Here is a 16329-nt window from a genome sequence, read left to right on the forward strand (position 1 = left end):
TCTCTGATATAAATGTTTGAGTGTAACTGTTGGATCACATGGCAAATGCGTGTTTTGTTTTATAAGAAACAGCCAAACTATTTTAGAGTGGCTGCACAATTTCACATTCTCACCAGCAATATATAAATGATCCAGTTTCTCCACATCCTTGCCAGCATTTGGTATTATCAATATTTTTTATTTTAAATATTCATATAGGTGACATGTCATTGAGGCTTTAATTTGCATTCCCTAAATAAAATACAGCCATTTATTGGTACTTTCTCTCCAAAAAAGACTTAGGGTGATCTATGATTTCTTCCTTTCTAATATGCATACTTATTATTTATTTTTCTTGCCTTAGCCTTTTATTTCTTTTTTTCTTGCCTTGCCAATTGAGCTAAAGTTTCAATACTATGTTGAATAAGAGTGGTAAGAAAAGACATCCTTGCCTTGTTCCCAATTTTAGGGGAAAAGCAGTCAGTCCCCATTAAGTCTAATGTCGGCTCTAGGTTTTCTGTACATGCTCTGTAACAAACTGAAGGAGCTTCTCCTTTATTCCTTGTTTGCTGAGAAATGTTTATCATTGAAGAGGTGCTGCAGTTTTAAAATATCTTTTCTGCATCAATTGATATGATCACATGATTTCCTACTTTAGTCTACTCATATAGTGGATTACATTGATTGATTTTCAAATACTGAACAGGTCTTGCATTTGTTACATTTTGGTAGTTTGTGATTTTTGAGGAAATTGTCCATTTCCTCCAAATTATCAAATTTACGAGAATAAAGTTGTTCATAGTTTTTCTTTCGTATCCTTTTAATGGCTGTAGGTTCTGTAGTAAGACCCCAATTTCAGTCCTGATACTAATGGTATGTGTCATCTCTTTTATCTTTGTCAGGCTTTCTAAAGGTTTATTGACTTTATTGATTTATTTTCCCAAAGTAAAGAGCTTTATGTTTTGTTGATTTTTGTCTATTGTTTTCCTGATTTCAATTTCCTTCCTTCCTTCCTTTTTATTCCTTCCTTCCTTCTGCATGTGTTGGGCTTATTTTGCTCTTTTCCCAGTTTCTTGAGACTTAGATTGGTAAACTGAGATCTTTCCTCTTTTCTAAGGTAATCATTTAGTTTTATCAATTTCCCACTAAGTAAAGCTTTAGCTAAATCCCACAAAACTTCCTATGTTGCATATTTGTCTCCATTCAGTTCTATATTTTTGAGTATCCTTTGAGACCTGCTCTTTGACCCATGGAATGTTTATAAGTGTCTCATTTAATTTCCAAGTGTTTGGAGATTTTCCGGTTGTACTTATGTAATTGACTTCTACTTGATTGCACTGTGGTTGGATAACATATTCTGCATGATTTCAGTTCTGATAAATGTGCTGAAGTTTGTTTTATGGCCCAGGATATGTTCAGTCTTGGTGAGTGTTGCCTGAAAAAAACGTTTATTCACTGTTGTTGGATGAAGTGTTTTTCTATGGAAATGAGATATTGTTGGTTGACTGTGTCATCCAGTTCTTCTATATCCTGTCTGATTTTCTGTCTAGTAGTTCTATTTGTCACTGAGGAGGTACTAAAGTCAACTGTTAATATATTTATGGATTCGTCTGCTTCACCTTTCGGTTCTATTATTAGTTTTTGCTTCTTACATTTTGAGGCTCTGCTGTTCGGTAGGTACACATTTAAGATCATTATGTTTTCCTGGTGGACTCATCTTTTACCATGATGTAATGTCTCTCGTGACTCTCGTAACTTTATTTGCTGTGAAGTCTACATTATCTGATATGAATATAGCCACTTCTGATTTGTAAAATTATTGTGTGAATTATTATGTGCATGTGCCTCCGTTTCCTAGAGCTGCTGTAGCAAGGTATCACAAAGTAAGTGTCTTCAAACAACAATTCATTCACTTGCAGTTCAAAGCCAAGGAGTCAATTGGGCCTGTTCCCTCTGAAGGCTCTAGAGAACTGTCCTCCCTTATGGCTCCCAAACCCTTTGCAGCTCCAGGGGATCCTTGGCCTTCCTTGGCCAGTAGCTGTATCATTCCAATCTCCTTTGGCTTGTAGCTGCCTCGGTTTTCATATGGCATTCTTCCCTGTGTCTATGTATCCTGTCCTCTTCTTATAAGGACACTAGTCATTAGATTTGGGACCACCCCACTCCACTATAACCTCACCTTAGCTAATTATATTTGCAAAGACCCCATTTCCAAATAAGGATACATTCTGAGGTTCTAGGTGGACATGAATTTTAGAGGGACATTATTCAACCCACTACAGCATGGGTTTCTCTTCTTTTAATTTCAACCTACTTATGTCATTTTATATATATACATATTATATATGTATATATTTGTGTATATATTATGTATACATATTATATATGTATATATTTGTATATATATTATATACACATTATATGTGTATGTTTGTATACATATTATATATGTATATATTATATATACATATTATATATGTGTGTATATAATATATACATATTATATATGTATATATTATATACACACATATATAATATGTATATATATTTGTATATACATGTATATTTGAAGTGAATTCCTCGTAGACAGCATAAAGTTGGTTTGTCTTTTGTTATCAATTTGGCCAATCTCTGTCTTTTATTTGTATTCTTTTTCTCCTCTCCTTCTAGGATGAGAATGCTAGGAATGCTGGATCTTTTACTGTCCCAAAGATCCCTGAGGCTTTATTTGCTTTGTTTTCAGTCTATTTTGTTTCTATTATTCTATCCTCAAGTTGACTGTCTTTCCTCTGTCATGTTCATTCTGCTAATGAGCCTCTCCAGTTTGTTTCATATTCCACTTGTTGTATTTCTTAGTTCTGTAATTTCCATTTGGTGCATTTTACATGTTGTATTTCTTTGCTAAGACTTTCTGGTTTTGTTTTTTTTTTTCAGTTGTTTCAAGGATATTCGTAATTGCTTGCTGGTACATCTTCATGACACCTGTTTTAAAATCCTTGTCAAATAATTCCAACATCTAATCCATCTCAGTTTCAGAGTCTGTTTCCGAGGCTCTTCTCATTCAAGTTGTGATTTTTCCTGCTTCTTGGTATGAAAAGTGATTTTTCAATTGTATTCTGGTATTTGGGCTATTATGTCAGGAGACCCTGGTCCAATTTGAATCTTCTGTTTTAACATGCAGCCACCCTGTGTAGGCTTAGCGTAGAGGTTCTGACCTATGTTTGCATGCTGTGATTCCAATGACGGTCCAGTTTTCAGAATCTTTGTGGTGCTAATTTGAAAGGTTTGGTACACCTGCTGACCCGGGACTCTCACTGGTCCCTGTTGTATCGCCCACACAATAGTACAGCCCATATTTCTCTCCTCTACAGGTTCTGCCAGGTCAGCTGGTGTCTCCAGGTGGGAGAAGCATTCTCTAGCCCATGGAATAGACAGCCCTTCCCTGAGTCAGGCCATTCCCCCCACAAGGGCCCCAAAGCCGCCTGGTTTCTTGGGTAGGAGAAGGGAGTCTCTCTGGTGGGTGGTGACGGAGAGCTCTTCATGCTGGGCCACTCATAAACTGAGTTTTAAAGATAATTAGGGTCTGAAAATTCTAAATAAAAGAGTTCATTTGAGGTGCTACGAGGCTCACCAATTCTACAGAAACGTTTTTGTTTCAAGTGAGATTTCACTAAGATTGACAGCAAAACACAAGGAATAACGTACTGCATAGCAATTATACCAGATATTTTATGGAAAAATGAGTACTCACTTGAATAAGATCTTCAATTCTTTTCAAATCACTTATTACATGCTGCCAGTTTGCTTCTGTTTTAGGAAGACCTGCACTGATACAACTGAAAGCAAAACCAAACAGCAAAGCATTTTGAATGAACATAATATTGTCTTGATGAATACTATAGGCAAAAGAGCAATCAAGACTTTTTTTTATCCAACAAGTGAAAAGATGAGTGCCATCCTTGCCTTTGTGTATTCGACAGCCTTGTAGATGAATATAAAAACTGAACATATAGTACAACTCTGATGCTTTAGGCTAGCCTGATGACCAACCTGCATTAAAGAAAAGCCTAATTTGAAGGGATGACTTATAAATAACCTGGTGCAATTTATCACAATGAAATAAAAACAGTGCATGATGGGTGGTAATGCTCAGTAATGTTTTTGAATGAATTATTACTTTTCTTTAAGTAGAGGTCCCATCAGACTTTTATGTCTAATAAATGGGTAAAATTCTTAAAATAAGCAATCATCTTTTTCATGTAATGATCTTGACAGTAAATATGCTTTGCAATAGGTTAAACATGCCCCTTGCATGCTCCTTATAGCAGCTTTCTCCATAAATGTTATGGACTTGAGCCTAATCTAGTCATAAAACTAGATCATATAGCTTACTTACTGTTTGTAAAACAGTAACCTAATATCAGGACAAAAGACACATACATTGACCGAGTAACTGTAGAATAATTCTTAGAGCTTCAGGAAAAATAGTCTCTCCTTGATGGGTCCTGTACAGAAGCATGAGAGCCAATACTACTTTCTTCTTTTGAGAGGAGGATTTACCTGCACAAATCTACGGTTCCCCACAGCATGAAGGCATTATAGAGTAAAACTGAACTGAGAGATGACATAACTATAGGTTGGGTGAGTGCAGTGTATTAGTTGCATCTAACAGAGAAGAAAAAAGTTAATAGGCATGGAAAAATATGAAAGTTTATTAGGAAGAAAAACAAAAGGCCTCAATAAAGAAAGAAATGTTTTAAACTGAACTAACATAAGGCTCAAATGATAGGAGAAGTCAGTGCCAGGGACAGATAATAAAGTAATGTGGGTGAGCCCTCAATATCTAATTTTTTTTACTGGTGTGAAAATCACACAGGATATTAATAAAGAGTGTACTTCCAATTTTAGTTAGATACCAAGAAGTCCAATTTATTTGCAGGATATAATACTCATTTGGAATATTACACGAATATAGAAATGCTCTGTAGGCTGTTTACCAAACCTCCTCTGAATCTCCCGTCATCCGTCCTCTATCATGCCCCGAATACTGAGTACCGAAGGATTTAAGCAAACTGAACATAAACCAATTTAATAGAGAAGACATTGAAGAACAATGACCATGGTTATTAACATGATGATTTTATGCTGAAAGATAAAATTACCCCAAAATGAAGACATGAATGCCAGCCTCAGTTAAAAGATGACTGTTCAGAAGTAAACACAAGTAGCACTGGATGGAAGTACTTCTCAAATATGGTTTCTGAAAAATATAATCATAGACAAAGTGGTTAAATTTTTTAGTTAAAAATTTTTTAGCTAAAAAGGAAGAAAACTGGGTCATTTGTAGAGATGTGGATGGATCTAGAGACTGTCATAAGAGTGAAGTAAGTCAGAAAGAGAAAAACAAATATTGTATATTAACGCATATATGTGGAATCTAGAAAAATGGTACAGATGAACGGTTTGCAGGGCAGAAATAGAGACACAAATGTAGAGAACAAATGTATGGACACCAAGCGGGGAAGGTGGCAGGGGGTGGTGGTGGTGGTGTGATGAACTGGGAGATTGGGATTGACATATATACACTAATATGTATAAAATGGATAACTAATAAGAACCTGTTGTATAAAAAATTAATAAAATTGAAAAAAATGAGATTTAAAATAATTTTTAAATTATCATATTTTTAGGTTCCAAAATGTAAATATATCAAGATTTCAAAATTCCTTATCAGAATTAATGAAATTAGAATTTACTTTTTTTGCTTTCCTCCCTACCTTCAGCTCTGTCTCCTATGTGCAAAATTCTTCAATACATATTTTTCCAGATGCATTTCAATGACAATAATTTAAAGAAAATATACATATTTACTAATTTACATATATGCTAATATTAGCGCTTAATTTGTTTCTATTATCCTTAACCTCCTTTTCATCCTTCTTTCCTAATATGTCCAACATATTTCATACAACACAAATTAGTAACATGAATTACTAATATAGGTGTACTAGTTATATATTAATTTCATGTGATGATGAAATTAAAAATTAATATCATTTGGAGAAAAATTGGATAGAAATGGAACCAACCAAAGATACTCTATACCACCCTGAGAGTCAATATATAATCATTTTTCTGGGTGATTTAGGAAAATCACTTATCTTAGAACTTCTCAGAGTTTCAATACCTCTGCCTGCCTCTTTAACATTGTCAAAACCTTTATAGTTTCAGACAGCAGTGTTGACTTAACCACTTAACCTCTAAGAATTTGTGCTTCATGTAGTCTACACTGAAGGGATGAATAACACCCAGACCTGTTAAAGACTATACAACTTACTGAGTACATAGACACTTAAAGAACAAAACAGGGTGAGATAAGTGAAATAATACATTTACAACAACATGAAGGGCACATCAGGGTGTTAACAGACTTTAAAAACCTGTTTTACTTATTTTCAAAACAACAACAATCCATATGTGAACGTACCTCTGTGACTTCCCAACATATTTAGAGAAGAGCCATATAACTTATTATGAAGTATCTGAGATACAAGTGACCTTTTAAGAAAAGTCCATATACTATCTTTATCTAATTTTTCTTACCAAAATTCTCATTACTCAATGCCAGAGTAAATCCTTAAGTATTGAAGAAGAGCTGGCTAAGGCATTGGGTTTCCAGCAGCCATCCATCCAGAATACTTCCTACAACACAACCCAGAGTAAAGATGATCCATTAAAAACACAAGTGGACAAATGGGGGGAAAGGAAGGGAAGAGAATGAATATTTACTGAGCACCTACTTTTCCACGGGCACTCTATCAGTCACTTGATATGTGTATCACATTTAATCCTCAGAACAATCCTATGGTGTAGGGTTAGCAGCATTTGAGTGAGCTGCCCAGGTCCCACAGCAAGTACAAGACTGCCAGGATTTGAGACCAGGTCTGTCTGATTACAGAGCCCAAGGCCTTTCCACTATATTATGTTCCTGAATTGGTGAAATTCCAAAACCATATTAATGAAAAGCAGAAGCAGCCAAATATCTTATGTAGATAAGCTACTGACTGTTAATGTAATTTATAACAGAAGTAGCTACTTCTACAGACATGGAATAGACGTCTTCAGTCTTTAAATCACCGTTGATTGAAACATCATTTGAGAATTTCATAAGTAACAAAATTTGTTTTCTTTAATTCAAAGTGGCGAAGAATGTGAAGATTACACATTCCCATATTCAATTCCATTTTATTAAAGAAAAATTTTAAACCAAAATATATAAAATATAAACAATTATTTTTGCCATCCTTCTAAAATAGTATTTGTTGACCTTCCCTTCAAAAATCAAAATCCACCACATCTCTTGACATAAGCTTTCACTGAAAAATTAAGTTCTGTAGACTAAAATTATGTTATTTTTCAGATGTTTTTAAAATATAAAAATGATTATAATATATGATGTATAACTCTTTAAAAGAAAAACTGAGATTTAACTAGGTATTAAAGATACTGTAAGAATATATCCAATAAAAATGCCCTTTTTTCCACAACTAAATATTAAGTCTAATCCTCCTGTTACATACAATCTAAACCATCCATTAATCAGTTTAATTAAAGCAACCTCTCTTTGTTACTGTCATAATCATTCTCTTCGTCTATGTTATCTCAGTACTCCAAATTTTTTGCTAAACTTTAAAATTATCTTTGTAATTTCACCCAAAGTCTCTTAAATTCCCTACCTCCTTTTTAGTTGCAGGATCCCCCCACTCCACATTGTTCACAAAACAAGATTTACTGACTTGGGACCAAGCAGTACAAAGGGTGATATAATTGATACTAGGCCTCGTGAGGCTGCTTGTGTAAACAATGAGGATTTCAGTCCTGGGCTTTTACATCAGTGAGTCTCCACACGTGCAGGATGTTAAAATCTCATCAATGAGACTTTCACTGCCCTGTCCAACTACAATTAGTCAAGGACAACTAAGAGCTTTAGCCAGAATGCTCCATGCCAAGCATGGTGGAATTAGTAGGAAATGGCCTCAAAGACTTCTAACAAATAACAATAATGGAAACCAGTGTTAACTGAAAGGAAATTTTTACAGCTTTGATTGTCATTTGGCAAAAAAACTGACGTGGTTTTCTGGGCTGACAGCAAAGGCTGATTTTTCATAACAGCTTTGGAAGCTTTCAACCTTCTACACTTACTGTATGTAGCTCTGTGGATCAAAAACTTTACTAGGAGTGTGTGTGTGTAATCCATGTGCGTGAAGAAGGCCTGAAAAGGTAAAATACTCTATAACTTTCTCTTTGACCAGGACTCAATGTTAACATTTGATATAATATCATTAATGATGGCAATATTAATTAGAATAAGTATTATTTACCGAGTGCTTTTAGTTTTACAAAATCATTTCACATACGTTACCACATTCCATCCTGGCCATATCTTTATGTGAGAGATATTACTCTTATTTTACAGTGAAGAAATTGAGGTTCTGAGACATTAAGTGACTTGCTTGAGGTAAATGTCATACATGTCGCTATCAGAATTCTGCCTCAAAATCCAGGTTGCACAGGCGGAGGAGAGATGCAAGAATATTACAAACTCTATGGTTGAGAAGTGGAGGCCCCTTACTATAGGAAACATCTGACCCATCCCGTGTGAATCATAAAAAGCCACTGCTCTCTGATAGTTTAAAAACAGGTCTTTCACTTGTGGTTGCCAAGGGGAAGGGCAGCTAGGGGAGGGATGGAGTGGGAGTTTGGGGTTAGTAGATGCAAAATATTATACATAGAATGGATAAACAACAAGGTCTTACTGTAGAGCACAGGGAACTATATTCAATATCCTGAGATAAACCATAATGGAAAGGAATATAAAAAAGAATGTATATGTAAATATATATATATATATATATATATATATCTCTGAGTTACTTTGCTGTGCAGCAGAAATTAACATGATGTTGTAAATTAACTATACTTTAATTTAAAAGAAACAGGTGTTTCAAACTGTTCTGACATGAAACAGAACTTGAGTCCTTTCACATACATCATCTCATTTGTCTCCCACAAAATACCTGTTAGAGACAAGTGGCTGAAACCAGGTTAATTACTTTCTGAGAAGTGTAGGAATGAAATAAATTGTCCACTTCCTTTTATGTCATATTTTTGAAGAATTATGGAAGCAGTGTTTAACCCTGCCATACAATATGCATATGGTCATGAAAGGCTCTCACCATCAGCATCTTTGGTTTTGTCCTTCATTCACCTGGTACCTAGATCCAGGAATAAAAAAGACCAAATCCCAACCCTACCCTCAAGGAGCTCTCAGAGTTTAAGCAGGACTTTTTTGACTCCTGTGACTGGGTCTCACTGCAGGGTACCCACTGATCTTGTGGCAGTACTGTTATCTTAGCCTGATGTCACTGCCCAAGAGTAAGACACCATGAAGAGAGGATAGTCCACACAGTGGAGTGGCAGCTTTAATTCTGGAATGACTTGTGAAAATAAATGTAAACGTTATACTCTATACCAATAGTAGAGTTTTTCCCAGTGAGGAAATACAATCTAGCACACCACTGTTTTGTTTTATTTATTCTGTTTAATTATTTACTTGCCTAGTCACACATTTAAAATAAACTTAAATAGACTTAGCAAGGAAAGAAGAGATATAAGTATTGGTTTATTTGGTAAACATATGTATCTAATCACTCAAAAAAACTAAAATTGAGGGCAAGTCAAGGTTGATTGCTTATGTGGAATATGAAGAATGTAAGATAGCATGGCTGTCCTTGATCCAATATATTTATTGAGTACTCACTACGTGCTAAGCATTTCTGTATGACCTTGGAGTACATCAGTGAATGTAGGAGACAAAGAACCTTGGTTTCTGGGAGAAAGACAGACCATATATAGTATACATAAATAAACTGAATATATACTTCATTAGAAAGTGGTTAAATGATATAGGAAAAAGCAAACAGAATAAAGTAAAAAGGATGAGCTTGCAACTTTAAGAAGGGTAGTCAGGGCAGGGTTCAGGGAAGATGAAATTAGATCAAAGACTTAAAAGCAGAGAGGGCATGAGCTTCAAGGACATCTGAACGAAGAACATTCGAAGCAGGGGATACAGCTGGAGCAAAGCCCCAAAGGCAGCTGCACACCTATGAGTTTGAGGATCAGAAAAGACACCAGTGGAGTGAGCGAGGCAGAGAGCAGTCTGAGGCGAGGTCAGAAAGGTAGGGGGAAATGGGGATAAGGTCAGGCCCTTGCAGGCACTGTAAGAATCTGAAGTGAGAAACCACTGCAGCATTTTGAGCAGATAATTGATGTCATCTGAGTGACCTTTGTAAGAATCCTTCTTGGCTCCTGTGTAAGGATAGGATGTGGGGGTGGGCAAGTATGGAAGCAGGGAATCATGCGGCTCTAAGAATTTAAGTGAGAGATGGTGATGTTGAACAAGGCAGGTGGCAGTGGAGAGGGTCATATGGTTAGAATCCGGAAACACTTTTATGACAGAACCAAAAGGATTTCCTGACGGACTGGTTGTGAGCGGAACGAGAAAGAATTACTCAAGTCTTTTACCCTGAGCACCTGAGAAATGGAGCTGCCATCAACTGAAACAGGGCAGGCTATGAGTGGAGCAGATATTTTGAAGGGAGGGGACCGATCAAGAGTTTTAGTGTTGGATAAGTTGAGCTTGAGAGGTCCACTAGATACACACACGGAAATGTCAAATAGGCAGTAGGAGACGTAAATCTTGAGTTCAGGAAAGTGGCTGGGCCTGAAATAGGTATGGAATTCATGACACTGGTTGGGATGACCAAGAGAAAGTTAAAGAAAAGGCTAAAAAAAGGACCAAAGACTGAGCCAGGGTAATTAGTCAGGGAGAAAAAACAAAGAGTCATAAAGAAAAACAGACAAGTGAGAAAAGGAGAAATGAAGAGAGTGTGATGTTCTAGAAATCAAGTGAGAAAAGTATATCCAGGGAAAGGAAATGATGATCATGTCAGATGCGCTGATGGGTCAGGGAAGACACAGACTGAACGCTGACCAGTGGGCTTAGCAACGTGGAGGTGATGACTCTGAAAAGAGCACTTAGAGGGCGGTAATAGAGGCAGAAGCCTACCTGAAATGGGTAGCAGAGAAAGTGAGAGGAAAGGATTGTAAATTGCTAGTGCCGGACAATGTTTCGAAGAATACCACTCCAAAAGGTGATAATAGATGGTAGAAAGGGAGGGAAATAACAGCACATTTGTATGCTGAGGGAAAAACTGAAGATGTAAGAGAGAAGAACGATTGCCAGAGTGATGTTCTTGAATAGGCAAGCTGAGGATGAGGATGATATCTGTGATATTGTGATTTATAATAAAATATATATTTGGTCTTCGTCCTCATTTCTGGCCCATAGCTCCTAAAACCCTAGGAATTTCCTAGTGACACGAGTGATCAAGAGTCTTTGAGAGTTGGGGCTTCCCTGGTGGCGCAGTGGTTGAGAGTCCGCCTGCCGATGCAGGGGACACGGGTTCGTGCCCCGGTCCCAGAAGATCCCACATGCCGCGGAGCGGCTGGGCCCGTGACCCATGGCCGCTGAGCCTGCGCGCCCGGAGCCTGTGCTCCGCAACGGGAGAGGCCACAACAGTGAGAGGCCCGTGTACAGCAAAAAAAAAAGAATTGTGCTCTAAATCAGACACAGAGCAGTGTTTTAGAGACTGAGGAGGTAACGTCTCTCCAGGCTAAAATCCTACATTTGGTTCCTTCTAACAGACTGTGATATATTCCCCTCTCTTGACAGATTTACCCCAATACACATTTGTTTTGTTTTGTTTTGTTTTAATGAGGCCCTCGGGCCTTGGGAATAATATCACACTTTGTACTGACCTCTTAGTGTTCAATGTTAATTCTCTAACATTTAGTAATCAGTCCCAATTTCAGTATAGTTGAGAAAGTGATATCTTTAATGTCTTAAATTGTCCTGTCATTAAGTGTACTGGCATTTTTTCACTAGTTGCTTTCAAACTGTTTTCAGTGGACACCCATAAGAAATTTCCAAATAAGAAATTTCATTAAACACAATCTGTGCTCAATATTAAGGCTAAAAAAATCCAATATGAACTATGTTACCATGGGTTACTACTGAGATTTTTAAAAACTACTTCATACAAAAATATGATTTGATGTTGGTATTTAATTCTCTCGTAAGACCACACAACATGTTATTAGGGCCTATAAATCTCAACAGTTTATCGAAACGACAAAAGTAAATGATTAAGTAAGATGTTTCTTAGTATTTAAAAAATACCTTTCATACCAGACCTTAGAAAATTTAAGATCCATGGAATGTCTGTGATATAATGATGTGAAAATGCATTCCAGGAAAATAAAAAAGTTATCCAAGAAAAAGAAAGATGTGGATATAAGAAATTATGGAGAATAAAACATATAATATTTATACTTGGGTATAAATAACAAATGGCAACATTTCTTAAAAGTCCATCTTTTTAATCTGATTCGTTCATTTATTTTGCAAAACTGTGAGATTCTTGTGGTTAGAAACCTTGTTTATCTTGTTCATTACTGTACCTCCAAAATATAAAAGCATACTAGGTACAAAACAAGCATGTATTACATGTTTGTTGGATTTTTTCATTTGTTTACAACTACATTGCCCTCATTCTCACACTATCAGCCTCTTAGCTGCACCTGCCTCCCTGTCCAGCAGGTGTCCCAGTTGGCCACTGTAATACCATCCTAAATAGCACCTACGTTTCCTCCACATTTCATCCTTCTGCTACTTTTAGTTGGCCAATTTCAAATTCCAAGCTACAAAGTATTGCTGAAAAAAAATGTGCCATTATAATTTTTTGAGATGCAGCCTTTAATGGCCCTTCTCGACATCTTGCTAATGATTTCTGGTTATTTCTGACATTCTCCACTATGCTGTTAAAATCAATTTTATTGAGGTATAACTTCAAGGCAATAAAGTACATCCATTTTAGGTATATGATATGCAGGTTTTGACAACTGTGTACACCCATGAAATCATCCCTACAGCAATGATAGAAAACAAATCTATAATCACAAAAATTTCTCTCATATACCTTTACAGTCACTCCATTCCCAGCCTCAACACCAGGCAACTCCTGACCTAATATGTACTTTTCCAAATGGCAATGTGGAAGGAAAATCACAGATAAGCTCCATGTGGTAAATATTGTGAGAAAAGAAGAAAAGGAAGTAAACTCATGCTAAGATGATTATTTTATTTGGTGAACATGCAACACATTCATGATAATTAACTGCACAAATCAAGAGGAAAGTTAAATACAGGAAAAAATAACCCTAGATATATCATAATTTTAAGCCAAAAAATAAAATAAAATAAGGCAAAGAAAACTTAAGCAATCTAACAGAAGGCAGTGGTAGGCATAAAAGGAGAAAATTAAACAAAGAAATCACAGTAAAAAGTTCATATATAAAAAGTAATGGAGCAGAAGTAAACCTAAACATACAAGTACAGTCACCCACACATGAAAAGATGTGATAAAAACTACATTTGCTTACTAAAAGACACTTACACTGGGTTTAAAAAACTAGAGACAGAAAGATAGACAGATAAAATTTTAAATATGCTATTTATAAGAAATGGAACAAAAATAAAATGTTACCAAAAGCTTGAAAACAAAAAGTACAAAAAAAGATATGCTAAGCAAATATGAGTATAGTAATAATAATAATACCAGAAAATTAGAATTCAAGAGAGAAGTTCAATGAGAATTCTAAGCAATAATGCACATGGATAAAAGTTACAACCTACAAAAGGATATAGCAACCATGAACCTTTATGCTTCTAATAATATAGCTTCAAATTATATAGAGGAAAATCTAATAGAAAAACAAGGAGTTATTAAAAAATATTAAACACTGTTCAGAAATTTAAACATAAACAAAAATGAGTAGGGCTATGGTCTGTGTCTGCAAGTTAGCTGGCTCTCAGAAAACAACAAGAACGACATTAACAACACTGCCTTGTAGCATTTGCCAATGTCTGTTGTGTAACGCCCCACCCTACTGATTTCAAGCCACAGTGTTTTAACAACTGGTTCACAAAATTCCTGCATATTTAACCACTGGCTCTCACAAGCCAATTAGAACTGTCTCCAGCACACCACTGCCTGTGGTAAATTTTAAAACACAATGAGCAATGTTTTATGTAGTATATATGTATATAAGGTTAACTATACTTAGATGAAAACATCCTACCTTACAGAAATAGCACATAGAAAATAAACACATAAAACATTCATCAAAGGTTGTTTATGACATAGACCTAAAATGTTATGTGCTAAATTAAAGTAACATCTCATAAAAATTACAAAACTCTGAAATCACACCTGCCACATTTTGTAATCACAAATCAATAATATCAATAATATTGGATGATTGGGACTTCCCTGGTGGTCCAGTGGTAAAGAATCCGCCTTACAATGCAGGGGACGTGGGTTCTGTCCCTGGTTGGGAAAGTAAGATCCCACATGACATGGGGCAACTAAGCCCATGCACCACAACTACTGAGCTTGTGCGCTAGAGCCTGCGTGCCGCAAACTACAGAGCCCATGGGCTCTGGAACCCGCGCGCCACAACTACAGAGCCCACGCACCCTGGAGCCTGCGTGCCGCAAGCTACAGAGCCCATGGGCTCTGGAACCCGTGCGCCACAACTACAGAGCCCACGCACCCTGGAGCCTGCGTGCCACAACTAGAGAAGAGAAAACCTGCACACCACAACGAGAGAGAAGCCTGCGTGCTGCAATGAAAGATCCCACATACCTCAACAAAGATCCCGCGTGCCACAACGAAGACCCGACGCAGCCAAAAATAAATGAAATAAATAAATCTTAAAAAAAAATACTGGATGATTGAGTTGATAATATTGAATTAAAATATCAATAATATTGAATTAAAAATCAATAATAAAAAATAGAAAAATTTAAAAAATCTATCCACTTGTAAATTATCCTTTTAAATAATGCTGGTATAAAAGAGAAAATCAATTTGAAAATAACACTTCATTAAAAAAAGTATTATGGCAAAAGCATAACATAGAGAATTGTACACTTTCATAGAAAATAATTAGTTTGAAATATTTTATTATGCATTAATCTCAAGAATCCATAAAAATAATTTTAAAAAGAGAGTTACGTGTTACTAAAGATAAAAACAGAAGTTAATGAAGTAGAAAATGGTAGTTAGTAAAACCAAGAGATGGATCTTTCAGTAACAAATCTGGTCAAAACTAAAAAGGAAAGAAAGTGTCAAATTATACACATATATATTAAAATGCCAAAGAGGCCATTATTAGTATAATTTTTATAAATTATATATTCATGCAAATCAATTTGAACATTGACTTTCTGAGAAATATAAAAATGGACTCATAAAGATAAGGAAAACTTAAAGATTAGTCAAAATATATGTAATAAAAAGAGTCTGATTTCTTTATGAAGGTTTTGCCAAACATTCAAGGAATTTACAAATCCTTAAGGTAATATAGGATTATTCTAACTCATGGGCACCAAAATCTGATATCAAAACTATGTAATGATATCCCAGGAAAGAAAATTATATAGCCATCTCTTATATGGACACAGATGCTAAAAACCAAAATAAAATATTAACAAAATTCACCAAGCAGAGTGTTAACAGAATAAAATTAAATAAGCAGGTTTATTCTTGAAAAGATGGTCAACATCAGGAAGTTTATTAGTGTATTGACTACATTAACAGCTTAAAAGAGAAAAGTCATACAGTTGCCTTTGTAGATGGAAAAATATTTGACAAAATTCAGCATAAATTCTTAAAACAAACAAACAAAAAATCGACACATTCTCCAACTGATAAAGAGTGTCTAGTACAAACGTGCAAGATTCCTATCTGGGGTCATTTTCACTAAGTACAGGCACAGAATGAGGAGATGCACACTTAGGGCTGTCAGTCAGCACTGATGTGGTCATGCTGTACGGGTCCTAATCCTGACACTCATTTACTCTCTAGGTGATTCCAAAACATGCATATACATTAGTTCTTTTTTTCCCCCCCAAATCAGCAAAATGAAGATGATCATAGAACATACCTCCTATGATTACTGTGAAGATTATGGTAAAGATTAAATTTTATATTGTGCACGAGGCATGGTAAGGACTCACAACATCATCTTTTAATATTACATGGGCATCCCATCAACAATCCTTGAGAAAAATATGGCAGTTGTCATTATCATCAGCCTCATTTCACAAATGGAGAGAGAGTAAAACTCAGAGAAGTTAAGTAATTTGCCCAACGTTACACATGA

The 16329-nt window shown here is 35.8% G+C and overlaps 1 protein-coding gene across 2 annotated transcripts in view; it reads right to left on the reverse strand.

Moving 5' to 3' along the window:
• Positions 1 to 16329, reverse strand: part of IL15 (interleukin 15) — an 87512-nt gene that overhangs the window by 12332 nt on the left and 58851 nt on the right. For both annotated transcript variants that reach the window (XR_009564063.1, XM_030878114.2), the window contains exons 2-4: positions 6583 to 6681; positions 5142 to 5239; positions 3731 to 3815 (exon numbers count right to left, since the gene is read on the reverse strand). Coding sequence is in view for 1 of the 2 variants with exons in the window: in XM_030878114.2 (XP_030733974.1) it covers positions 3731 to 3815; positions 5142 to 5239; positions 6583 to 6594 (195 nt within the window). In the remaining variant the exon portion in view is untranslated. The remainder of the gene's footprint in view (positions 1 to 3730; positions 3816 to 5141; positions 5240 to 6582; positions 6682 to 16329) is intronic.

This window comes from Globicephala melas, chromosome 5 (assembly GCF_963455315.2).
Source record: "Globicephala melas chromosome 5, mGloMel1.2, whole genome shotgun sequence".
NCBI classification, from domain to species: Eukaryota; Metazoa; Chordata; class Mammalia; order Artiodactyla; family Delphinidae; genus Globicephala; species Globicephala melas.